The sequence below is a fragment of the Rhinoderma darwinii genome, chromosome 2, assembly GCF_050947455.1.
Source record: "Rhinoderma darwinii isolate aRhiDar2 chromosome 2, aRhiDar2.hap1, whole genome shotgun sequence".
Taxonomy (NCBI): domain Eukaryota; kingdom Metazoa; phylum Chordata; class Amphibia; order Anura; family Rhinodermatidae; genus Rhinoderma; species Rhinoderma darwinii.
Window position 1 is genome coordinate 402045141 of NC_134688.1, and position 27963 is coordinate 402073103.

General features: G+C 40.7%; 2 protein-coding genes across 6 annotated transcripts in view; one reads left to right on the plus strand and one right to left on the minus strand.

Moving 5' to 3' along the window:
• Window positions 1–3011: 3011 nt before the first annotated feature.
• Window positions 3012–27948, minus strand: C2HXorf58 (chromosome 2 CXorf58 homolog). Of its 3 annotated transcripts, none has more exons than XM_075854057.1 (9): window positions 27719–27948; window positions 27003–27128; window positions 17327–17426; window positions 16853–16947; window positions 14252–14363; window positions 13072–13203; window positions 11146–11375; window positions 6469–6619; window positions 3012–5054 (listed from the first exon to the last, which is right to left on the minus strand). In XM_075854057.1, exons 1-9 carry the CDS (start codon window positions 27931–27933, stop codon window positions 4884–4886), a joined length of 1332 nt encoding a protein of 443 aa, XP_075710172.1. In that variant the 5' UTR covers window positions 27934–27948; the 3' UTR covers window positions 3012–4883. The 3 variants fall into 3 exon arrangements, with proteins under 3 accessions (XP_075710172.1, XP_075710171.1, XP_075710174.1); XM_075854056.1 differs by having other exon boundaries at window positions 3012–5060; XM_075854059.1 differs by lacking the exon at window positions 27719–27948 and adding an exon at window positions 27254–27595 and having other exon boundaries at window positions 3012–5060.
• APOO (apolipoprotein O) overlaps window positions 27233–27963 on the plus strand; it is a 59856-nt gene continuing 59125 nt past the window's right edge. Inside the window, exons 1-2 of one of the 3 annotated variants that reach the window (XM_075854061.1) lie at window positions 27235–27429; window positions 27514–27659. In XM_075854061.1, coding sequence (XP_075710176.1) covers window positions 27651–27659 — 9 coding nt within the window. In that variant the 5' untranslated portion in view covers window positions 27235–27429; window positions 27514–27650. Of the gene's footprint in view, window positions 27660–27963 lie in introns of all 3 variants that reach the window. The other 2 variants (XM_075854062.1, XM_075854060.1) reach the window with 2 other exon arrangements.

Consider the following 27963-nt stretch of genomic DNA (forward strand, 5'->3'; position numbering starts at 1 on the left):
AAAAGTGACTTTCTCCTGACAAAACTACATTTTATCTTGTAGATAACTTGCAGCCCTTTGCTTTTAAAACATACATTTTCAAAATGACACTTAGGCGGTCTTATTCGGACTCACAGGCCAGAAGTACGTCATCAACATACTGCAAGCCTTGCAATATTACAGCATACTATACCACTTGCCTACATGTGTAAAAGCAAAAATAACAATTGTAATTCTTTATCCAGCAAAACAGAAAATAATATGTCTGCTAAGTCAATTACAGTAAACCAATAATAAGCTGTGTGTGGGAGTAGGGAACAGTAGGGGTACATCAATTTAAGACTCCGTGTCTCACAATATCTGTATTTTAATTAATTTGCATTAACTTCAGAACATTACAACGTCAAATCATATAATATCATAACACATGGATATGCAACATAGCGCCACACATTCCATTCCAGCAATCCATATTTTGTAACTTTTATCTTTTATGCAGACAAACTAAGCTTGCTGTAATATTTTACACTCACGGACAGCAGTGCAGGTGTAAAGATAAGACACACACCATTTCACAGAGGAGAGAGAGAGATATAGACAGGGGGGGGAGATCACAGTCCAAGATCTCAATATTATCTGTCCTCGTCCTCCCCCCCTTTTTTTTCAGACCCATGCTTTGCTGGAAGAAATTAGAACTCCTGATTACATTTATAACTCTAATTATTTAACCCCAAACACAAAAGGCACACTAAAAACTTTACACAGTACCGCTGTTAAGGATGAGAGTATGCAATATAGATCTAGAAACAATGCTATACTGTGACCACTGGTCCCATCAATGCATGCAATACCTGTTCAATATATAAGCTTATACCAGTCTGTTTTTCAGCCTTTTCGATACACACTGCACAGAAGTCACATCACACACGTGTTCACACATTATAACCCCTTTCTAAGCCACATTATTCAGCATCATCATTAAATCCTTATTCGCAGCACTCCGGATTCACTTACTCTGTCTCTTCAGAAACAGCCATTTATTAACATCCACACAGCCTGCATTTTTGACACAGTTTTTCACAGTTTGTTATAAACTTTTTCCATTCACGTTCTTCCAACGTTCCACAAGATCCAACTCCCATCATTTTTAACATTCTTTTACAATCCTTCACAGCCTCAGCTCCTTTTGCTCTTTCTACCATAGTTATGGCCGGGACCCATGTCCCAAGGATATCCTGCATTTTTGTCTCACTTTCTCCTGACCCCACGATCGGAGAGCAGTAATCTCTGGCAAATTCCCTACCTCCAGACAGACCGGCCCCGTCTGTCGACAGATATCTCGGGCCAGCATTCTTACTAGTTTCGGGCAGACTGTCTTACCATTACGATATCAAAGTCATTCCTCCACACATTCTAGCAGTGGGGTAACCTTTAAGGAGCTCACGGTTTTGAACATCAAGAACAGACAAAATGCTGACAATACACGAATTATAAGAGCAAATACTTCAACACAATCGACATTCGTGAACCTCCATTGACTCAAGCAGGAGTTGGTCACATTCATTTCAAAGATCTACAAACCCCTCGTCTCTTTCAGTTATGCAAAGCACTTGCTGCCGGGGTGTAGCTTTTTGTTCATACAGCCTGTGATGTATTTTGGTGATAATTTCTTTAGGGGCCCTTGGAGCGAGCCAATAACAACTCTCCTTCACTGTAAGTTGTGTAGGTAGTTATACTAAGACACAGGTGGCACTTGGGGTATGTGTCAGGGTCGTTCATTGAACACATATTCAATCCGGATTGTTTGATGTTATACTACTGCAGACTTACTTGGTTGTTATGCTACAACAAAGTCTATATGCCGGATCATCAAATGCGTGCTAGAAATCAGTCTGTACTGATTCCTACCTTATGCTAGTCTGACCATGCATACAACTGACAGTTTTTAAGGACCCTTACACACAATATTACAAGCTGGCAGTGTACTAGGAGAGTATAAATGGTTACACCACAATTTCTTTGGCTGTACACCACTGGGCTTCCCCTGTCGCTCTGCCCTCTGAGTTCTCCATTATCAGGACTTAACCATAGAAGTCCTTCTGGTACTCCAGGATATTACCTATGAATATCCAACCTTTCTGTCACATATGGACAGTCTTGTACTTTGCCTGACTATCTCAGAGCAAACGAGCAACAGGATAATCTTTTCTTTGATCCTTAACGATTTCACACAACAGCCAAATAACACACTACAACAGACCTATAACAATACAACACAACTTAGTTCCAACAGCGCAGTTCATTGCAGGTTCATTCTACACATTCTTCAGCTTTCCCACCTTACAGACAGACAGCTGGATGCATTGGACACACTACCTCTGATCAGCACAAGTTTTTTCTCACTGTCCAAGCTGCACCGGTCACTTTAAAATTTACACATGTAAATTACAACTCCTCTCAACCATCCGCTACATCACTGCATTCCAAAGGGGGAGGGTCATTCACTCACTGCCACACTTCTAGAAACATTTTAACAGTTACATTGTCTGCAAAAATTCTCTCATGTGTTTCATATCAACAACTCAAGATTTACACATCTTTAAAAACAACTCAAGATAATGTATGCACCTGCAATCATTCATCACACAAAAAGTTTTAACATACCTTTTTGGATCCATCCTTTCATACCACTTCTGGATAAATTTCCCGGCGTCTGGGAGATGTGACATCATATCAACTAATTCCAAGGTTTAAGCAATACATGTGTGAAAGGCTGTGTAACAAAAATGTTCTTACCTACCTCGTTTTTTTTATTTCACAGATGTAATGCCTGACCTATCCGTGACAGTTATCAGATGATTAATCTCCCGGGTTTCGGCACCAAAAACCGTTGAAGAAATCATGGCTCAAAATATATTAGACTGAAATTTTAGACTAGTGTTCCAACCAACACTCACTACGGGAATTTATCCAAATCCTAATCATAGATTGTAATCGATATATCGGAGAGAAGTAAGAGACAGAGACATTGCTTGTGTGCTCAAAAATACGTCTCTGAGATTTATTGGCAAAAACAATTACAATATCTTTCGAAAAAGGGTGTAGGCTTGAGGTTAACCAATCCTTTATAATATGACAATAACTGATTCAGCCAATAGCATACAATGAAAATATTTCATGTTGATGCTTGCATTAAATTGCACCTGCTCCATTTGGCCTCTAAATGGAACAGTGTGGGAGTTATTTGCAAATATGCAAATATGTATGTGAAAAATGAGATAGAGAAAAATAATAAAGAATGTAATAACTTCATGTCTGGGCGTTCAGCCAGGCCGCTAACTGCTAACATATCAAAGTTACAGAAAGAACATTCAGAGATTATCTATTTCTTGCAAACAAAGAAGAAATAGGGCGGGGTAATTTCAGATGGAATAGGAAATCTCTGCATGATCCGGCATCCTGCTCGATAATTCATAATCTAATTTAATACAGAGAATATAAGGAAATGGACCATCCATCACAACTGGGTGCAGAGAATATAGGAACTAACCAAGGCAATTTTGGGAATAAATGGGTTTATACCCCAATTTTGGAAATTGCACTATATGGATCTCAAAAGTTGACAAATAACCCTCTGGGTAGGGACTTTGAAATAGTGTTTGTTTATCAGTTAATGTATCACGAAAATATTAATATGTTTATCGAGATTAAACAGGAATATGGTCTTTATATAAACTGATTTTATCCTATTTACAAATATATTACGCATGAAGGGGAAATAAGATGGGAGGTAAATTTATGTGAATCACGTCATGAAGTTTGACACTTTTATACACAGGGGTAGTAGAAAAAGATTAAATTGAATATTGTATAGTTATTTTAAATAATCCCTTAAAGGCCAGATTTTTCCCCTAGCATAATCTAAATGGCAAAAGAACCCTGGGGGAACTTTCAATACCTCTATGGAACGATGCTTTGAGAATGGTAGTAGACACAACCAATAATCCGTCTTCTAGAATATCACAATGTTTGTAATACACTTGGCATTTTTCTCTCCAAAAAAGCTGTTTGGGTTTGGAGTTAGAACAGATGCTTGTTGCCAGTGATACAGGGACCCTGATGCCGACCTGGTCCATATGATATGGAGATGTCCTAGACTCCATAATTACTGGGAATAAATAGTGGGGAAGTTAAATGAGGCTTTTCATATTCTAATCCCACTAGAAGGGGTAAAAACAATCTTGGGTAGTAGTATTGGCATCCAGGGAGACAAATTAAATGTAATAATGGGGCTAAAAAAGGTTGCAATCTGTAAGGAGGTTGAGGAAATTGGGGAAATTTGGATCCTCCAAGTAAAAGAGATTGGGTTTCTACAATGGATCTTCTATACTTATCAGAAAAGTATAGTATGGAGCGAAGAGGCAGGAGATCCCAGAATCGGCAAGTCTGGTGAGTTTGACAGTTTTCTATTTAGGGAGAGGGGGTGAGTGGGGAACAGGGTGGGGAGGAGGCTATGTTTATTCTTCTCTCCCCCATTCCTCCTTCCTTCGCCTTTTCTTTATTTTTCCTCGTCCACTCCAACAAGGTCGGGGGGGGGGGGTTTAGGGAGGGCTGATTTGGGTGATAATTTGTACAATTGTGTTGTTTCCTCTTTTTTATATGCAATTTGAAATAAAAAGAGAATTTAAAAAAAATCACACCGGGTTATGCATTATAAATCACATATATAACCACTTGTTTTATCTACTCGCATCTCTATAAGGATCGACCATATTGCCCAAAAAAGGACATCTGCAGATCCCATCAGAGAATATGATTTAATCAGCAATTGTACACGGTACAATATATTCATTCTCATTTATACTGGTAATGCCAGTGATTGGGCACAGAAATTATAAGATCTTTTATAGGTGTGTGGGGGATGGCAGTCCAGAATCTTCCAGAGACAGGGTTTGACTCCAAGCATAAAGTTTTTCTGCTTCTTCATCCCAGTCATCATCAGAAAACACCACCTGGTTTAATTGCTCTTTTTCGCCTAATAAAAATTGTTGTTGCTTGACAACTCTGACATGAACCTGATCCTAGGCAAAAAAAAAGAAAATCCATATAAGGCCATGTTCACGTCACATTTTTGCCCTACGTTTCGTGTGTATGCCAGGAAAGCTCTCAATGTACATGCTAAACGTGTTCATAGGGCTCCATTAGCCCAACAGAGGCCAAAAGAGTATGCAAGAGTGCCTCTGTCTGGCTGGTATACGTTTTTGTTTTTGAGGTAAAGAAAAAAAAAAAGTACACCGCACGGGCGGTATATGTTTTTTTTTTTTTTGCATGGAGGCCTATGAGTGAAGTACGTCACAGACGTTTATTAAAGAGGCCCTGTCACCACATTGTAAGTGCCCTATCTCCTACATAATGTGATCGGCACTGTAATGTAGATCACAGCAGTGGTTTCTATTTAGAAAAACTATCAATTTTGACGGAGTTATGACCTATTTTATGTTTATGCTAATGATTTTCTTAATAGACAACTGGGCGTGTTTTTACTTTTTGACCAAGTGGGCGTTGTAAAGAGAATTGTATGACGCTGACCAATCAGCGTCATACACTTCTCTCCATTCATGTACTCAGACATCGTGATCTTGTGCTGTCACTTACTCACACATTAACGTTACTGAAGTGTCTTTAGAGTGAATAGACATCGCTTCCAGCCAGGACGCGATGTCTATTCACAATCCCGACACTTCGGTAATATTTGTGTGGGACAACAAGCACAGCACATTGAGATCATGCTGTGCTGTCATTTACAGCGTGATCTCACTTGCTGTCATTAAGTCTCACACAAACGTTACCGAAGTGTTGGGATTGTGAATAGACATTCATGGACAGCGATGTCAGGGATTTCACAGAGTACCGGAGCAGAGCTGATACTAGGCTGATGACAGCCTCAGGGGCCGCATGTGGCCCGCGGGCCGCGTGCTTGAGACCCCTGGTCTAAGGGGAATGGTGCCTGTGTCGGATGCCTAAAAGCAGAATCCATAGGCTATTATTGTATCCATTTAACGTATATGGAATGAAAAGGTCATGAAAGTTCACAGTTGGGCATCCTTGACAGCCTATGTTTAATGTATATGTCTGGAGCTTTTTACCTGGCATATATGATAAACGTAGGCGAAAAGCATGATTCAAACAAATTTTATCAAATCCTTGCATGTTTACAATTTAAGATGCTCATAGACCTTGGCTATATATATATATATATATATATATATACATATATATATATATATATATATACATATATATGTATATATATATATATATATATGACTAAATGTCTTGTATTTTCAAATACTAACCGCAATATATTTTTATTTTGTTAAAGGTAGAATTAATCTTGTTGTTAAAAAAAGACATTTCATTACCATCAGAAATATTTGTCTTCTTTGGTCACGATCCCTTTCCAGGGATAAGTACCTATATTTATTTTACCTGCTCTTCTTTTTGTGGGCCATAAAGTCTCTTCATTTTTGCTATTTTAAGGCGAGCCTTTTGTGATCTTCGGGATGAATTTCTTGGTGCCACAGAATAGAGTGATGAGAAGTAGGTAGAGATGGCTGATGATGGAGGTGGTACAGGGGATCTATATGAAAAAAGAAAATACGGTGTGTCATCCACAGTGACTTTTATTTGCAAGTAATGTCCACGCCCCTCATTGCAACTAGTGAGCGTTGAGAACAAAACAACGAATAACTTGATTTAAATATTATATTCATTTTATAGATCATAAAAATTAAGAATGTTTCCCATTTACATGATGTTACAAAAAAAAAACAATCCAGGGACTATTTTGCTATTTACTTACATAGCATGGCACACCTGGTGTCCAATGTGTATAGCAATGTGCACTTTCAACTATTGAGCTGATTGCTGGTGGACACTCCGGCTCAGTCACTCTCCGCACAACCAGATCTCTGCATAATGATGCTCTGTTCACTGCAGAGCAGCCAATAGAAATAGCTTTCTGCTTGTCAGGGAAGGAGCAAGAGTCTCTGCAGTAGAATGGCAGTATAACGGAGGAGACTCCTTATCAGCTTGTTAGGACTGTAAAGCTTGGCATCATGACAGCAAATGTGTACCCTTCACATGCCTGTTCAGTTATTTAATGATATATTTTAATTGGTTTCTAAAGGAGTATATGCTGTGGTTGTCATACAGTTAATACCTTCACTACTCAGATCTCATGTTACCCATCTGCAAGGAAAGTAAGAAGAGACCAAATTGTCAGCTGCCAGAGGGGGAAGGAAACTGATACTGCTCAGAGCACCAAAGGGGGACACAGGGAAATAATAATAATAAAAAAATGATGAGAAAGGTATTTTTATATACTAATGTATACTGCAGGAGCTTTTCTCTGCGTATATGTTAAAAATAGGCCAAAAAACCTAACACAAATTACCAAATTCTTGCATGTTTACAATTTAAGTTGCTCACAGGCTCTGGCTATATAAATGATAAAATATGTTATATTTTCAAATACTAACCACAATTTTTTTCAACCCCATGGCGTCATTTTTACGTAACCGTACGTGAGGGAAGTATGTAGTGCGCTTACAGGCTGGGCACGCTCCATACTAAGCGTGTGTCGGCTGCATGTTACAGCCCACACCCCACTACGACAGGCGGAATCAAAAATCACTTTGATTCCGCCCATTTAACCACTTAGATGCCAAGGTCAATAGCAACTGCGACATCTAAGCGCTTAAAATAAGGTGACGTTCCCCTCCGACTGCCCATCGGCCCCCTGAAACGCTATCGCAATGCCTCCAGCAGGGTTTCTTAGGATCCAACGCTTGCACTATCCATCGCTGGTTCAAGTCTCCTAGGGGGACTTATAAACAAAACAGCAAAATAAAGATAACATTTTTTTAATGTACAAAAAAAATATATATATTAAAAGTAAAAAATAAAACGTTTTCCCTATTTTCCATAAAGTAATGTTAAAAAAATTAATATAACTGGTATCGCCGCGTCCGTAAAAGTCTGAACTATTACAATAAAATCTTTCTTAACATGCTTGGTGAAGGCCTGGAAACAATAAAAATGAAAAAAACGCCCAAATATGTTTTTGGGTTCACCTTAGCTCCCCAAAAAAATGGAATAAAAAGTGATCAAAGAGTCGCATGTACCCTAAAATTGTACCAATAAAAACGAAAAAAAAAGATCATTCCGCAAAAAACAAGCCATGACACCACTAAATCGACAGAAAAATTTAAAAGTTATGACTTTTGGAAGGCGGGGAGGAAAAAGCAAAAATGAAAATCCAAAAATTGGTTGCATCTCCAAAGGGTAAAGTGTAGTCTTGTTGTTCATAAAGATATCTCATTACTCTCAGAAGTATTTCTTCTTTGGTCACGTAAATCACTTTTCAGGCAGTATTTTAACTGTTCTTCTTTCCTTGGGCCATAAAGTCTGCATTTTTTTGCTATTCACAGCACTTCTGGACTTTTGGTAGTTCAATTTCTATAATGAAAAGTACTGCAGCTTTGTGTTTTAATTATTAACTAGTATTAGGCCCTATTCACACGATAGGGATTCCCGACCGTGTGACAGACGTTTTTCGAACGGCCGCAGTAGGAACAATAGACCCAAAATGGGCTATTCAGACGGCCGAGTTTTTGACGGCCAGGTAAACCGGGCCGTCAAAAAATAGTGCATGCCCTATTTTTGGCCGTTCTCGCGGCCGCACGGCTCCCATAGAAGTCTATGGGGCCATGTAAAGCACGGCTGCCACTCAGATTTGATCTGAGTGACGGCCGAGCTTTCCGCCGGTCGTTCACTCTCTTCTCCTCCTCACAGTGCGAAGTTCATGTGAAGAGGAGGAGTGTCTTTCTTTGCTCCCTGTAGGAGCGGAATCCCCAATTCCTGGCAACAGCATCGGCAACGCTGTGGCTGGGGATTGGGGATTCCGCTCCAGGAGAAGTCCCTGACTTCACTGTACATATATGGACACAGTGACGTCAGGGACTTCTGAAGCGGAATCCGCGGCACTGTGGCCGGTGTTTCCGTTCCAGGAAAAGTCCCTGACTTAAGTGTCCATATATGGAACGGCCCTATACAGTGGCGCTATCTACAAAGCGGTAGACGGGGAGCCATCTATGTAAAAGGATGCTGTGTAGAACTACCTACAGGGGGCTGTGTGGCATTACCTACAGGGGGCTGTGTGGCATTACCTACAGGGGGCTGTGTGGCATTACCTACAGGGGGCTGTGTAGCACTACTTACAGGGGAGCTGTGTGGCACTACTTACAGGGGGGCTGTGTGGCACTACTTACAGGGGGGCTGTGTGGCACTACTTACAGGGGGGCTGTGTGGCACTACTTACAGGGGGGCTGTGTGGCACTACTTACAGGGGGGCTGTGTGGCACTACCTACAAGGGGAGCTGTGTGGCACTACCTACAAGGGGAGCTGTGTGGCACTACCTACAGGGGGGCTGTGTGGCACTACCTACAGGGGGGCTGTGGCAGTATCTACAGAGGGCAGTGTGTGGCATTATCTACAGAGGGAAGTGTGTGGCAAAAAATTTACAAATGAAATTCATCCATTTTTAAAATGGACAGGGAAAAAAACGGATGCAAAACGGGTCAAAATCGGCCGTTAAAAACGGAAACACAGCCCGGAACAGAACGAATGCAAAACGGCCAAGAAAAACGGACCAAAACGGCCATTTTTATCGGCCGACACTCGGACCCTGTCGTGTGAATAGAGCCTTAAGATATGCTTGCCGTCATTATTTGGGTACCTTATTCTTTACACCCAGATGCTAAACACCTGTGCAGAAATAATACTTCTCACATCTGAGAGTTGTTCTACTTGTACCAGGTCTGTTCAACATATCAGTTACACAAATCTTTACCTTGTCTTGAGGGTTTGCTACAATGTATCATCGTAGGTAAATGTATCTGGGGTCCTAGGTTCAAATCTGACCATGGGCAACATCTGCATGGACCTTGTGTATTTTCCTAGTTTATGTATAGGCTTCCTCCCACACTCCAAAAACATACCGATAGGTTATTTGGCCCTAATGTTTGCGTGTCTGACATAGAGAAAATTATATATATTACATTCCCCATTGGGGACATAGACTGACGTGAGTGGTGACAATCTCTGTGCAGTACTGTGGAATATGTATTGTTGCTATATAAGCAACAAGAAATAAAAAAAGAAAATAAAAAAATAAAGAATCACAGGTACCATATTTAACTTTCAAGAATCACAAAGAGGGACAACCGATGCGGCTTGCTAATTTTTTTTGTTTTAAGCTACGCCTCTAACCCCGTCCATATATGGACAGTAATTTCAGGGGCTCACCCTAGGAGCGGAATCCACGGCCAGAGTGTCGGCAACGCTCTGGCCAGGGATTCCGCTCCAGGAGTAGCCCCTGACGTCATTGTCCATATATGGATAGTGATGCTATGGGCTTCTCAAGGAGCATAATCCCCGGCCAGAGCTTCGGCAATGCTCTGGCTGGGGGTTCCACTCCAGGAGGAGCCCCTGACATCACTGTCCATACATGGATAGTGATGTTAAAGGCTTTGAGATGCCGGAATTCCCAGTCAGAGTGTTGGCAACGCTCTGGCTGGGGATTCTGCTCCAGGAGGAGCCACTGACAAGACAGGAGTCCCCGGTCAGAGAGCTTGCATTGCTCTGGCCAGGGACTTCATAGTTGAAAACCCAACATATATATATATATATATGGACAGTGATGTCAAGGTTTTCCCCGGGCTCAGCACTTAAAGTAGTGCTGTACTCGGGAAGTCCTCAACGAGTGGACAGTGAATGCTGAAGCAGGGAGCTGACAGTTCCATGCTTCAGCATTGGATTCAACTGTATCTGTGTCCTGAGGACGCAGATACAGTTGACCCCCAGACATACCACCGGCAGCCCGGGTCAGCGGGACACCACCCGGAATCCGGGACTGTCCTGCTAAATCCGGGACGGTTGGGAGGTATGCAGAAACTATCTCTATATTATTTTATTTGAGGTCTTTTAGTAGTGCAGTTTCAAATCAGAGAAGGGGATAAAAACATTGAAACCATTGCCTGCTCTACAGGTAGTAGAAGAACCTAAGCTAAAGCCAAAGTAATAATATTTGTATTGACCATAACCTGAATTGCGTGACAGCACTAAGCTGCTGGCGCTGTACATCTTCAGTATGAGGCATCTGAAGGAGAAGCTCCATTTCTTCTTTAAGTCTACTGGACAGGGTTCCTGACTCTGCATAGTCCACTATGTCATACATAAGTGTTGTCCTTGGCAGATTTTTCAGAGATAATCTTCTCCAACAGTTGTGCCGCCCCCCATGATGTGCTGGAGTCTCATCAAGGTGACTTACATACTGAAAAATAAATCAGTTGTTAATTCAAGAAGCCAGAGAACTACAGAATACTTCACCTTTTTTTTATAATAATGGAATAAATCTATTCTAAATTGCTTCCTTTAGCCTATATCCCTGCTACTAATTATATACCAAGGTAATTAAGTTGTATAAATGAAGAGCCATGCACTAGGCACAAATATCACTACAAGCAGAATTTTCATTTTATGATACTGCAGATGATGAAGACGATACAAGCGAATCGTAACAGCAATTGCCCAGTATAAACAGGCTTAACGTACTTAAAGGGGTATTGCGGTTTCAGCAAAGAAAGCTTATTCATTAGAAAATGTATACATGTTTTTATTATACTTTCTGTATGAATTCCTCATAATTTTCAAGATTTCTGCTTGAATTCTTTGAATGGGAACTTTTTTTTTTGCCTACTTTCAGGGAGCAAGACTATCCTGGTCATGTAATGATCGCACAGATGAAGGGCTTTTTACAATAATTATCTGTTAATGGCTTCCCATCATATGACCAGAAAAGATTTTAATTCCTTTATTTACTTTAAAAAAAAAAAAAAAACATTGAAAAATTGGACTGTGTGAACAAAGCTGTACAGTAAAGAACCCACAGGAAACAACAGAGCGAACATTTTTCCCTCCAATTGTAGAGTGTAACTCGAGGTGAGCAGCTGTTCAGAGTATTTCTTGTATACGGCTTTTATGTAACTAAAGAATCTACCAAATGGTCTATACTTATATAGTTAAAGGGAAGGTGTCATGAATTTTTTTTAGTATTTTTATCATATTGCTTTTAGTATGATAAAAAAATAAAATTTATTTATTTGTGTTCGTGTGTTCTACTTTTTTTTATTTTTACATCTCTATGGGGGCTGCCATTTTTTTATTCATCTCTGTATGTGTCGATTAACGACACATACAGAGCTGGAATACGGCACATACATCCCCATAGAGGATGGGAACGGGAGCCGTTCCATTCACTGCAGCGTACTCCGTCTGTGTGGGAACAGCGCATGCACCGCTCCCACACAGACCAAAACTAAGCTCGTTAGCAGAGCAAAATCCGGCGCCATTTTCATGTGGACTGGAAGCTGCTGCCAGATAGTCAGATGATAACTTCCGGCCGCGGCTTCCGGCCATATGTTTAAGGAAGCAAAGGCGCAAGGAATAGGAGCGGAGGCGGCAGCGGCGGCAGGAATAGGTAATTTATGTTTGTGTATGTGATGTGTGTATTATGTTCGTGTGTGTGTTATACTGTCTGCTTAGCACTGTATCTAATCCTCCTACACTGTGCAGTCACTCAGAAAATGGCAGCACACAGTGTAGGAGGTTTGAAAATTCAACCCCCTCCTTCTCCTGGCACTAGCCAGAATACGGGAGGGGGGATTGTGTGAGGACACTAGAGAGTGTGTCTACCCCAAATTTGGAGCATTAGGCAATGAGGTTGCTTTACCACATTGACCATGCTGCAATTTTGGGAACTGCTCCCTCTAGTGACCAGCACATGGAAATGTTATAAATTAGAATCCAATTTATAATATTTCCTGACTTGTGAAAAAATTAAAACAATGTGTAATCACTCAAATAATGATTGTTTAACTAAAAAAAAATTACAAAATTTCTAGCGACACATTCCCTTTAAGATATGCATTCCATGTTACTGTCAAGGTCTGAGGTTTTTTGTCTCTTACTTGCATGTAATCTTTAAATGTTGCCACATCCACAACATCGGTTATTCTGTATTTCTGATGCTCTAGCTGATCACAAATCATTTGTTCATAATACGTACGGTGTCCCATCAACTTGCAAGCATCGTTTGCAGCCTACAAAATACAAAATCTGGTGGATCAAAAGTAATAATCATTGTGATTGCATCATCATTGAGACTAGGAAATCATGATAAAAGTAGAGGACAGAACAATAAAAATTGTAGTTTATAGCCCTATCTGGGGCTGTTTGAATTTTGTCAATCAGAAAAATTCAGATACTGTCGCTACCTCTATTGAATAAACAGCATTCATTAAAGGGGTATTCCCATTATACAGATTAATGTCATATTCACATGATATATTATAAATACATGATAGGTGCAGGTCCCACCTCTAGGACCATTACCCATTGGGAGAATGGAGATCCAACGACAAGTTCCCTATTCCACGTAGCTGCTTTTTCCATTGTATTCCGTTGAAGTTTATGGGGATAACTGAAGAAATAGCCCAGCGTTGCTTGCTTAGCTCTTTCCAAGTGCAGTCTCCAAGTGCAGCATGCGTACAGAATCGACTCACTGGGCCCCTTAGTCTCCCAATAAGTGAGGATCCCAGAGGTTAAATATGGCACATTTATGGAATAGCCTATGGCTTTGCTATAAATGTGTAAGATGGAAATACCCCATTAAACAGTAGTCATTTTCTGCACACTGACGTTTCTCAGAATTAGAGCTAATCTAATTACAGCAGCTCACACCGTATATGAATTGACATAGTAAGGGAAATACATGGCGAAAATGTCACACTTTTTAGAGCTAAACCAAATCTTTTATTTTTTTTACATCCAGCAGCTTTTGCCACATGCCTTGTAACATACAAGATTAGTCACATGATCACAAGGATAGAAATGGAAAGCCAAATACAATTACTGAAATAAAAACAATGTATCAATATCTATCTATCTATCTATCTATCTATCTATCTATCTATCTATCTATCTATCTATCTATCTATCTATCTATCCTCTATCTATCCTCTATCTATCCTCTATCTATCCTCTATCTATCCTCTATCTATCCTCTATCTATCCTCTATCTATCCTCTATCTATCCTCTATCTATCCTCTATCTATCCTCTATCTATCCTCTATCTATCCACATCTTACCTCACTTGAGGGTATAATTATTCTCTTTCCAGTGATATATTGGCTTCCATGGCCCCCTGAAGTATGGAAAATCTTAAAAACAATAAATGGTGGAAACTCAAAACCAGCAAATCTGCAAAAGAGAAAAATCATACATTTTACTGTATTATATTTATTCTTATGATAAGAACCTACAAGGAAACACTAGTGAATAAAAATACCAGGTTCCTACAACAACTATTTTCGTTGTGTCTCATGATGATGATGGAAATGTAATATTTTTTTCAGAAGTAAATATTTGTATACATTAAATTGCTCTACTATTATTGGTATTGCTGTATATACCCAATGCTTGTACTGTACAATATCTTTAAATGACAATGTCGGCTTTGCAATCTGTAAATAATGTTTTAGTTCATGTGAATGTTCTCCTGTGAACACAATTTTTCAGTTTAAATATATGATTAATCTATTTGTGTCATTGTATTACGTACATTACTGATATTACTGTATTATATTCTGAAGCTGCATTCAGTTCTTTCAATCATAAGTAGTGTTGTTTATTATTTAAGCGATCTTCAAGTCCCCTGGTGGGACTAATACATATTGTGAAAAATACTTATCAAAATAAGTGTTTAGAACTCTAAAGCAAAAAAAAAAATCAAGTAACATTTTTTTTTTTTTACAAAAAACGTATTTTATACTAAAAAATGCTTTATTATGGGAAAACACATATAAAATTGGTATCGCCGCCTTCGTAATGACCCGCACTATAAAACTATGTAAAAGCATTGCAGGAATTGCTGTTTTTTGTTCACCCCGTCTCCCAAAAACAGAATAAAAAGTGTTCAAAAAGTCGTATGTACTCCATAAAGGTATCAATAAAAACAGTTCATTCCACAAAAAACAAGTCCTCATGACTCTCTGTCAACAGAAAAATAAAAATGTTATGAGTCTTTGAATGCAGCAACATTTTTTTAATTGTTTTTAGTGTGCAAAAGTAGTAAAACATAAAATAAAAAAAACGATATAAATTTGGTATCGCTGTAATCGTACTGACCTGCAGAATAAAGTTAATAAATTATTTATACTGTAGGGTGAATGCTGTAATAACAAAACCCAAAAAACGTTATTGGAATTTTTTACATCCCCACTCAAAAAACAAACTATAGAAATGTTATACAATGCATTATATGTACCCCAAAATAGTGACATTAAAAATATTTAGATAACGGTGCCGTTATATTTGGCGCCCGATATTTAAATAACCCCCTGAACTGTCAACGGAGCGTGTACTGGTAAGGGGGCGTGTTACTATGGCTGTGACACTGTCCAATCAGATATGGACAGTGCCACAGCAAGAGCGAGGAGAGTGTGCAAGCTTTGAAGATCAGTCTTTTCACCCGAACTGGCAAGGGGGCGTGTCACTGCTACGGACAGTGTAAGAGCTGTGGAGAGGAGAGCGTGCATGCGTGGTCTCATCTCTGCAGCTCCTGTGAGAGATCAGTCTTGTACTTTGTCTGCCGAACTGGCAAGGGGGTGTTTCAATGCTACGGACAGTGTAAGAGCTGGGGAGCGCTTACACTGTCCGTAGCAGAGACACGCCCCCTTGCCAGTTCGGCAGACAAGACAAGACTGATGAGCTGAAGAGATGAGAGCGCGCTCCACTCTACACAGCTCTTACACTGTCCGTAGCAGTGACACACCCCCTTGCCAGTTCGGCAGAAGACTAATCTTGAAAGCTGAAGAGTGAGAGGGTGCGTGCGACAGTTCAGGGGGTTATTTAAATATCGGGCGTCAAATAACGGCACCGATATCTAAATAACGGAGAGAGGTAGAAAAAAATGTAAAGTGCCCCAGGGTTTGTTCAGCCCTCCCCATTACATGCTGCACATGTATGGTAAGGTGAAAGGTCATCTTAAAGGACAAAACTGGCTGCATCCTAAAGGGGTTTTCCAGTCATAAGAAATAGATGGCTTATCCTCAGAATAGGCCATCAATATCTGATCGTTGGGGTTCCGACTCCCGTCACCCCAGCCAATTAGCTGCTATGAAGGGGCCGTGGCGCTGCTTTCCCTTCATTCCTTACTTGCTCAAACTGTGAGAGTCGCCGACACACTTGTAGCAATGGTTCACAGTATTACAGCCCCCTCCCATTTACTTGAAAAGGAGAAGGCTTTAATACTGTGAACTGCAGCTACAAGTGTGTCGTGATTCAAAGTACAAGCAAGTAAAGAATGAAGGGGAAGCAGCGCTCGCATGAGCACTGAGGCCCCTTCAAAACAGCTGTTCGGCGGAGGTGTCGGGAGTTGGACCCCCACCATCAGATATTAATATCCTATCCTGGGGAAAGACCATCAATTTCTTATGACTGGAAAACCCCTTACGTAATATATTCAGATGCAGCTCTAGTAGTATAGCAAAGGACAAGTATAAACAAATTGTTCCACTGAGACTGAGAGTCTCAGAGGATATCAATGAAATTCTGTGCTCCAAACATTGGTAGATTTGGGAACCACTACTTTTTACAATATTACCCCTTCAAAAGCAGGAGAGCACACCCAGGTTATAGGCTTTTCGTTTTTATGATACTGTTAGATATACGAAATTATGGGGTACTACCTGAATCTTACTTTACAGTGCATCCCAGGATCTTTAAGTAATTCGGCTTCCAGTGGGCTGACTTTCTTGAGAATTTCATAGGTTGCATACGTTTCCTACAAAACAGTTCATGCAAAAATTTGTTGCAGATTTATGTCTCCATGGTAGAAAACCTGCTAGACACTGGGCTCCTCACTTACAACAATTCCTATTAGCCTTCACAGGAAACATTTTTTATATATATATATATATATATATATATATATATATATATATATATATTTATTTTGCTTAAAAATAAATTCTATTATGCGATCTTAATTTTTCAAACTAGTTGACTTGAAACTACAGAACATTGGCAGACTTCCAACCAAAGTACTGAGCAGGAATGTTACATTTCATACAGGAGGACATCACAGGATTGTATTGCATTTTTATAACATATGATGGTTTTATTACATGGTTATTGCTGCTAGTAGAAAGTTTTATACTTACAGCAGCTCTCGCTGTATGTTTTAGGAGTCTAAAAATCTGTCTGTTGCGGTGACACCTCCATGCACGTTGAATTCGGATAGCGGCAACTCCAACGTCAATCCTGAACAAAATAAATAAAACATAATGTTGATGCGCTAATTGTTAGACTGTTGTTGCTTGGACTTACTCAGGACCCGACCTCCATCTATACAGAAGATGTGCACATTTACTTTCTATTGCATTGAAAAACATTGTTTTTATCATTGCACAGAAAGGCCATACACTATATGGCCAAAAGGTCTGTGGACACCACACCATCACACCTACAGTGAAGGAAATAAGTATTTGATCCCTTGCTGATTTTGTAAGTTTGCCCACTGTCAAAGACATGAACAGTCTAGAATTTTTAGGCTAGGTTAATTTTACCAGTGAGATAGATTACATTAAAAAAAAAAAAGAAAATCACATTGTCAAAATTCTATATATTTATTTGCATTGTGCACAGAGAAATAAGTATTTGATCCCCTACCAACCATTAAGAGTTCAGCCTCCTCCAGACCAGTTACACGCTCCAAATCAACTTGGTGCCTGCATTAAAGACAGCTGTCTTACATGGTCACCTGTATAAAAGACTCCTGTCCACAGACTCAATTAATCAGTCTGACTCTAACCTCTACAACATGGGCAAGACCAAAGAGCTTTCTAAGGATGTCAGGGACAAGATCATAGACCTGCACAAGGCTGGAATGGGCTACAAAACCATAAGTAAGATTCTGGGTCAGAAGGAGACAACTGTTGGTGCAATAGTAAGAAAATGGAAGACATACAAAATGACTGGCAATCGACATCGATCTGGGGCTCCATGCAAAATCTCACCTCGTGGGGTATCCTTGATCCTGAGGAAGGTGAGAGCTCAGCCGAAAACTACACGGGGGGAACTTGTTAATGATCTCAAGGCAGCTGGGACCACAGTCACCAAGAAAACCATTGGTAACACATTACGCCATAATGGATATAAATCCTGCAGTGCCCGCAAGGTCCCCCTGCTCAAGAAGGCACATGTACAGGCCCGTCTGAAGTTTGCAAATGAACATCTGGATGATTCTGAGAGTGATTGGGAGAAGGTGCTGTGGTCAGATGAGACTAAAATTGAGCTCTTTGGCATTAACTCTACTCGCCGTGTTTGGAGGAAGAGAAATGCTGCCTATGACCCAAAGAACACCGTCCCCACTATCAAGCATGGAGGTGGAAACATTATGTTTTGGGGGTGTTTCTTTGCTAAGGGCACAGGACTACTTCACCGCATCAATGGGAGAATGGATGGAGCCATGTACCGTCAAATCCTGAGTGACAACCTCCTTCCCTCCACCAGGACATTAAAAATGGCTCGTGGCTGGGTCTTCCAGCACGACAATGACCCGAAACATACAGCCAAGGCAACAAAGGACTGGCTCAAAAAGAAGCACATTAAGGTCATGGAGTGGCCTAGCCAGTCTCCAGACCTTAATCCCATTGAAAACTTATGGAGGGAGCTGAAGATCCGAGTTGCCAAGCGACAGCCTCGAAATCTTAATGATTTACAGATGATCTGCAAAGAGGAGTGGGCCAAAATTCCATCTAACATGTGTGCAAACCTCATCATCAACTACAAAAAACGTCTGACTGCTGTGCTTGCCAACAAGGGTTTTGCCACCAAGTATTAAGTCTTGTTTGCCAAAGGGATCAAATACTTATTTCTCTGTGCACAATGCAATTAAATATATATAATTTTGACAATGTGATTTTCAGTTTTTTTTTTTTATATAATCTATCTCTCACTGGTAAAATTAACCTAGCCTAAAAATTCTAGACTGTTCATGTCTTTGACAGTGGGCAAACTTACAAAATCAGCAAGGGATCAAATACTTATTTCCTTCACTGTATATGAGCTTGTTGGACATCCAATTCCAAAACCTTGGGTGTTAATATGGAGCTGAGCCCCTTTCGCTGCTATAACTGCTTTCACTCTTCTGGGAAGGCATTCCACAATATTTTGCAGCTTGTCTGGAAATTTGTGCCCATTCAGCCAAAAGGGTATTTGTGAGGTCAGGCACTGATATTGGATGAAAAAGTCTGGCTTGTAATCGGCCTTCCAATTCATCCCGAAAGTGTTGGATGGGGTTGAGGTCAGGGCTCTGTGCAGACCACTCAATTACATTTACGGTATATAACCTACAAATAAACCTCACCAAAAATAATAGAGCTCCTCTACAAACCAACCAACTGTTGTACTATATGTGGTTTAGGTGGCTTGGAGGTGCGTTCTGTTGTCTATAGTGTATAGGCTGTATCACCTTTACCCCTCTTTCCCTCCTTTTAACTGAATATAATATTGTACATTTTGATATTATATGTATTAATAAAATAATTATATATATATTTGCATATTAAAAAATTGTTTGCATATTACGGGCAATTAGATCACTTGTTTTTTTTTAAATTAAATTTAGGGGTCTGTTTGAATTTAGTAGTTTGGTCTGGTGGGGCAGCCTTTTAGACGCTCTTCACTACCATATGCTGGCTGGCGTGATGCGATGATATCTGCGATGATGTCTGCCCGACTGGGGGCGAATAGAGGTGGCGCTGGACTCCTTGTGGGAACGAGGTTAGGCAAGTATTGTAAACTGGTCACTTGCTCTAGTTCAATCTAAAGGGGGCACTATGTGTTTGGCACTTAATTATGGAGCACTATCTGTATGGTGCTATTTACTGTGGGTCACTTTCGGGGACACTATGTGTATGGCATTGTGTACTGTGAGGCACTGACTTTAACTGCAGTACAGCATTTGGGGGCAATGAGCAGCACGGCAGACACAGGGTTAACAGCAAAATGGCACTGTTAAAAGGGGCAGCAGGATGAGGGGTTTGTGAAGAGGGTGGGGATGTATAGGAAAGCATTGAGCCAAAGATTTCTAAGCAGCAAACACTGCAGAGGCAATTTGTTGCTGGTAAAAGTCATCATGGCGGTCTGGGCCAGTCTCAGTATGGTGGTAATTTTTTCACTTATAGTGTGATGGTAACTTTGATATTCATGTAGTGTTTTTCTTCAGCAACAATACGCAGGTATTACAGTCACTATACAGATAGGGAATTTAGATTGTGAGACCCACTGTGCAGAGTGAATGAGGACAACTTTTGTGCAGCTCTGCAGAATATGTTGGCGCTATAAAAGTAACAGAAATAATAGTGATAAGGTGGTATTACTCAGTCACTGTATCGTGGTGTTATCTAGCCAGGGTATGGTGATATTATCCAGTCACGATATGGGGGTGTTATCCAGTCACCGTATTGGGGTGTTATCATGTCATGGTATGAGGGTGTTATCCAGTCACGGTATGTTGATGTTATCCAATCACATTATAGTGATGTTTTATGTAGTCACGGTATAGTGGTGGTATTCAGTTATGGTATGGTGATGTCATCCAGTCATGGTATGGTGATGTTATCTAGTCACAGTATACTGATGTTATCCATTCATTTTATGGTGATGTTTTATGGTTTAGTAGTGTTATTCACTTATGGTATTTCTAATGTTATCCAGTCACTGTATCCTTTCACTGTATGGTGGTGTCATCCAGTCACAGTAAGGTAGTGTTATCCAGTCACGGTATAGTGATGTTATCCAGTCATGGTAAGGTGGTGTTATTTGGTTATGGTGGTGTTATCAAGTCACAGTATGGTGGTGTTATTTAGTTATGGTATAGTTTGTTATCCAGTCATGGTAAGGTGGTGTTGTTTAGTTATGGTATAGTGTTGTTATCCAGTCATGGTATGGTGGTGCTAACGAGTCACGGTATAGTGGTGTTATCCAGTCACGGTATGGTGGTGTTATCCAGTCTCCAGTCATGGTATCGTGGTGTTATCCAGTCATGGTAGGGTGGTGGTATCCAGTCATGGTATGGCAGGGTTATCCAGTCACAGCATTGTGGTACTATGTAGTAACAGTATGGTGGTGTTATCCAGTCATGGTATGGTGGTCTTAGCCAGTCATGGTATGGTGGTCTTATCCAGTCATGGTATGGTGGTAATATTTAGTCAATGTATTTATTATTATTTAGAGATAGGGCTAATCTATGTAAACAGGTTCTGTACAGCATAGTGTACCCTGTATTTCCAATAGAGCGCATGAGTCTTGGAGAACACAGTCCACACCACTAAATAGCAGGACCTAGCTGCGTGCTAGGCAGCAATACCTTGTATAAATCTCACTATGAGCAGCATTTACATTTATCAATAATGCCATCTATAATGATTATTTTTACAGCATCACAAATGATGAGTAACGATAAATGATAGTTTTATCGTTAATTTTTTCCTTTGTTAATACTCACCAATTATCATTACGATTGTTTAGAAACTAGCGCATCATAATGATAATCGGTGATTATAAAAATGCCTTTAGGCACCATGCACACGATCGTAGAATTAGTCCGTAATTACGGACCCATTCATTTCTATTTATAACCAATAGTTTCCAGAAGCTAACGAGGTTACTGGGCTAGGTATTGTTCCAAAAAACATCCTCCCATTTTTAAAGTTACGGCAACTCTATAGTATATATATAGAAGAAAGAGAAAACAGAGTCTTATAGCCAAAATATATCAAAGAGTATCGAAAAATTCCTTTATTCAATATATATAGCAACAAACATTTAAAACTGTATATGACAGGAGAGACTCAAAAAAATAATGTCATCACAACGATGTATCAGGGAAACCCAGATTATAGATAGTAAGCCATTTATCAGTATAAATCTACAGGCAAGAGTATCAATGATTTAGAGAGTGCAGTGCAAGAGTTATGGCTGCTACAGGGTCAAAATGATCCTGACAAGAAGCATGGATGTACTAAATGGGTACAAGTAAGCCATCCCCTGAAAATCCAGGAGTAGGCATGATAAACTTACCCATGTACAGTCTTAATGAGTTCCCAGACGATCGGTGTGTGCGCCCCGACGCGCGTTTCGCGATTATTCGCTTCCTCAAGGGGGATGGTCAAGGCCGATGGTCACCTTCCCGTACATTTCGGGTAGGTGTCCGTGCCGTAGAAACCTTCCGTAAAAAACAGGACATGTCCTATTTTTTTATTTTACGGACCGAGCTCCCATACTTTACAATTGGAGCACGGCCCGCAAATTCGGACGGCTGTCCGCGGCCGTCCGTATGGATCGTGATTACGGGAATGGTCGTGTGCGTAGGGCCTTACTGGGAGCATATCTAGGCTTAGTAACTACACCAGCGTGACCTGTAAAAACAGCCCAGCATATAGCGTACCATCAATGAGGTTATCTCTTGATATAACCATAAGAAATAGACCCTAGTTGCAAGTGATTGGCTAAAAAGGAGGTTGTCTACTATTGGATCTTTGAGTCCCATTATTGTGTCAGAGCCTGGTCCACCGGAAGATCATCTGGTATTCTGGTCGGCCAGTCCAGTCCTGTTTATTTATACTGTGAGACTGGCACAGATGCCAGATATTTAAGCCTACACAACCAAAAGCAGGCGTTCATGCTAAATATCTATGCAACTATACTGATAAAACAGTCATTTCTGACTGATGTAAATCACTTGGAAAATTTATTAGATAAGTTGACATTTTTTTTCTTCTGAAATCATCATTACACTTGTAGGTTTAATGGAATTTTTCCAAGAAAAAAATGTATATTATATGCAGCCACCTTTTCAAAATGACAGGAGGACAAGCCATGGCCGTTCTTGGGATCTTGGGAGTCCCACAAGTTGGTCCCCCACCTTTCAGACATTTATAGAGTATCAAGTGCTCCTTGTTCACACAGTAAAGATTTTTATTTTTTTTATTTTCTATATACCGTACATTTTTTTTTTCTCTTTAGAATACAATAGTCGTGATTCCTATTTTTAAACTGTGGTCTACACGGCTGATTTTTTTTCAACTACTCATGTTGGCAGGGGGAGAAATATTGTTCCTAAAATCATATTAGGTAATTGCTGAAAATACAGTTCTCTAGAAAAAAAAAACCTCAAAAATGGAGCTCCCTTTAAAATAATGATCTTATAAATCAAACAAACACACTTAGGCCTTGTTCACACAGAGTTTTTTTGCAGGCAGAAATATCTGCCTCAAAATTCCTACAAACGAAAAACGCTTTCTCTGCCTCCCATTGATTTTAATTGGACGTCAGAGGCGGAACTGCGGCAAGAAAGAGCATGCCACTTTTTTTTACAGCGAGAAGCTAAAAACCGCCGCGGAAAAAAACACCAGTGAAAACATAGGGAAGAAGGGAAACAAAATAAAAAAAAATCCTCCCCCACTACACCACATTCGCCATAACTCGAGGTCCAAGGATACCAAGTTTCAAGAAATTGATGTTTTTTATTAACTTTACACCAGTATATATAAACTAAAATTGGAGAGCCGAGTTAACGTATCTTTCCCTATCTACAATATTAGGAACTTCAACTCCTATCCACTTGGTCGTTATTACTTTCCTAGAAAAACACAGCAGCTTCATAATAGCCTGTTTTTTTAGGTCCCTTTAAATGTAACCCCCCCCCCCCCCCCCCGCTTGTCTGGTACAGCACTGCTTCCCATTTACACCTGCAACGTAATGACATTCATCCATAGATACGACATCACTAGAGAGCAGTGGCCAATCATTGGTGATGTAGGAAGGAAGTTTGGAATATTATGAAATTCTGGTTCGCATCTTCACTATGGACAGAACAGCATGTGATATCTTTACGGACAAGATGTCATTGTGTCAGAACCCAAAAACCAGAGCAGCGATGAATGGCGGAGGCCAAAGGCAGGCGACCGACATGCTGTTTGGTACCGTACTGCTTCCAATTTACCGCTGCAACGTAATGAAATTCATCCGTAGACATGACATCACATAATTGTGCAAAGATTTTTGCCATGGGAAACCCCATTTAAGGCACTCAAGGGGCAGGACAAGCTCTCTTGGTGCCCAAAGAAAAATTTCAGAACCAGACCCCAACTATAGTCTGTGAATAGGATGAATAATCAATAATTAAATTGCACCTGGCACACCAAACGAAAGGGCACTTCATACCCCAGCACCAACAGCACTATCATAGTTGCCATTATTTGAAACTTTATTTTAGGCACACTTCGGCTTTGACAAGACCTGTTTGTCATAATACACACTTTTTTCTCAAATATTCAGTGTATACTCTTATGACTATAAGGACCTTACAGTGAGGACAATATAGAGAAAGGGGATTGCCCGCAATAGTGATCTCAGACGTCATTCAGTTAAAGGCACAATTTTCATAAATCCTGAATAACCGCTTTAATCCAGACCAGACCCCAAAATTAGTCTAGACCAGAGACTGGACCCCAAACTTAAAGGGAACCTGTCAGCAGTTTTGAGGCCTCAAAACTGCTGACAGAGCGATATAGGGGTGGGCATTTTAAACAAACCTTTCTTCTGGTCATGCAAGTTGCATGACTAAGAAATCGACGTTTGATTCCAACGCGGTGGTCACAAGTGCCACTCTCTGCAATTAGAAGTCTGCTAGAGCCATTGCAGCGTGTAATGCAGGAGCACTTGCCCATCAAGTACCCGCCTTAGTAGCATTTGCAATTGGCACACCGAGGGAATTCATCTTGCATGACTGAGATAAAGGGTATTATTAAAATGCTGTCCCCCTCCCCTAAATCACTCTGTCAGCGGTTTTGAAAACCGCTGAAAGGTTCCCCAATGTTTAGGCACCAGAATTCAGACCATTCTACTTACTCACCGCTCCTCTCTCCAGTCTTGTCTTCAGCAGCTCTGGCTCCTCTTCGAGCTCCAGAGGGTGCCCCGCACAGTGTCCTGACCAATATCCAATATCCAACGGTCGATTAAAAAAACGTAAAAAAAAACCTGGTGGTATAGTTTAACCCCTTGGCGGCATATTACGTACATGTACGTGACAGCCACCAAGGGGGAGTAGGGAGCGCGCTCCATACAGAGCGGGTGTCAGCTGTATGTTACATGTCAGTGAAAGATAAATTTGATTCCGCCTGTTTAACTACTTAAATGCTGGTCAATAGCGACTGCAGCATTTAAGCCGTTAAAATAAGGGGGGAGGCCCCTTCTGACGTGCCATCGGACCCCCACGATGCGATTGGGGGGGGGTGATGGTTGCTATGACAGAATTGGGGACATCATTAGGTCTGCCATCTTTGTACTTCTATGCAGAGCTTCATAGGAGACAGTCAGTATAGGGATATACTGCAATACAGTAGTATTGCAGTATACCATGCAAGTGATCGCTTGTTCAAGTCCCCTAGGGGGAATAATAAAAAAAAAAGTAAAATACAGTTAAATAAAGTTTTTTTAAAATGTATGAAAAAAAAATTATTTTTCGCATATTTTCCCTAATGTTAAAAAAATGTATAAAATTCACATAACTGGTATCACCGCATCCGTAAAATTCAACTATTAGAATATAATGTTCTGGTCCGAGGTGTGGCGCATTTCCTCAAAGTTTACAGATTTTCCCCTCCCGCGATCTCCGGGCCTCTTCCTGCTTCATTTGTGCGAGGTCCCCCTGTCCTCGTATAGACGCTCGGTAGTTCGACACCTGGTGAACGCAGCTAGGGCGTGTGTTCCTGCACTGTGGAGACAGTCCTGTCCTCCGACGGTGGGCATGTGGTTCGGCAAGATCCAGGAGATCATGAGAATGGAGGACCTCACGGCATCAATGAAGGGGACCCATGCCTCCTTCCTAAAAACATGGCGTGAATGGATTCGTTTCCAAACAACCGAGGAATATAAGACCATCATGGCTTCGTGAATTCCCACCTAGATGCGGTATGTCAGGTCAGATCCCCTCCCCTCTTTTCCCCCCCCCATTTTTTCTTTTCTTTCTTCACTATTTTTCCTCTCCTTCTTACTGTCTCTGCTTCTCTCCCCTCTTTTTAATGCTCTCATGCTCGCTTGTGGAATAACATGCACGGCTGCGGGTTCAGTGTGCATATCGGAGATTCCCTAAACAATTGTTTTCAGCGACATGGTACTCTCAGGTGACCGCTAAATCGATTGAAAAATAAAAAAAGTTATGGCTCCCTCTTTTAAAAAAAAGTTTTTTCTTTATAAAAGTGGTAAAACATGAAAGAAACTGAAGAAATTTGATATCTCTGTAATCGTATCAGCCTGTAGAATAACGTCACATGTCGTTTTTACCGCCTGACGTACGTCATAAATACAAAACCCAAAAAACAAAAGGTGGATCCGCAGTTTTTTTTCCCATTCCACCCCACACATATTTTTTTTTCAGTTTCCCAGTACATTATATGGTTCATTAAATAACGCTGTGTAAAACTAAAACTCGTCCCGCAAAGAAACAAGCCCTCATACAGTCAACGGAAAAATATAAAAGTTACGGCTTTTGGAAGGCGGGGAGGAAAAAACAAAAATGTAAATCCAAAAAATGCCTGTGTCTCCAAGGCGTCAAGGATGGGCGATGCCCTCACCACCGGACAGTGGCAGGGACAGATCAGCAGCTTAGTCATTCTCCAAGTGGTTGTACAAAGAGCATTTTTTTTAAATCAATAAATTGCATCCCTCCCACGTCAATGGCGCCCTAGGCAGCTGCCAACCCAGCCCACCCCTCGTCCGGGCTCTGAAGGCACTGGCCAGTCTGTGGGTAAGGCAGTTTTGAACACTTACTTATGTATTATTACTGGTTGCTTTGCTTTCATGTGATTTCTCCTTGGTGGCAGTGATTCTACAGAGGCACTGGTGGGAAGACTGATAGAGATTGATGTGCTTGATGTGGCACAGGTATTCATGATGCTGCAAAATAAAACACGGCAAAGTTATCTATGGTGACAAAAGCTGGAGCTGCCGATGGTGTGAGCACTGCGCATGTGCAAGTCATACTAGTATTCATCTTATGATGGGCGCAATGTATAATATACCTGGGGTGACGACCTCTGCTCTTTTCCCAGGATCGCGGAGTTTACCATCACCATGACAACCCTAAATCCTCGGAGCGGTTACGTCACATCCTGTTACTCAAGGAACTTCCATACACAAAGATGGCTTACCCTACGTCAAGTTTTAATTTCCGCTTTGTAAATCTACCCCAGACGATGTAATTGATAGCATGTTCCCACGTAATATAATCCTGCTGGCTTAAAATTGTTTTTTAAATATTTTCCTTCAATCTCTTTAAAAGTAAAACCTAGAACTTCGAAAATGTTTGTCCCATCCGAGACGCCGTCGCAGCGCATAGACTCGTTGCTAGGGGCCTAGCGGTTGCTAACGGGATCGCGGCCTGGTTTCCTCCTGCAGCCTGACCTCCCCTCCGCTGTCATGTTCAAGGTGAGAAATGAAAGTAGGCGCATAGAGCAGCGCCAAGTTGACTGGAGATTTGCATGTACCTGGCATGGCAGCTGTGAGCTTGAGTCCGTGAATAGACGGCTGTGGAACTAGAAGTGCGAGCGTGCCCTGCTCGTGTCCTTAGTGGTAGTACAGCTGCAGAGCCCAGACATTGTGGTTGGCAGACAGTAAATTCTTTGTCACATGTGACATGATTATATACTACAGAATATGACTCCATGAACTCCAGGTGTAATGATTTAGTGTAGTAGCACATTTCTTGGTTTATACCGCCAAAAATCCTGGC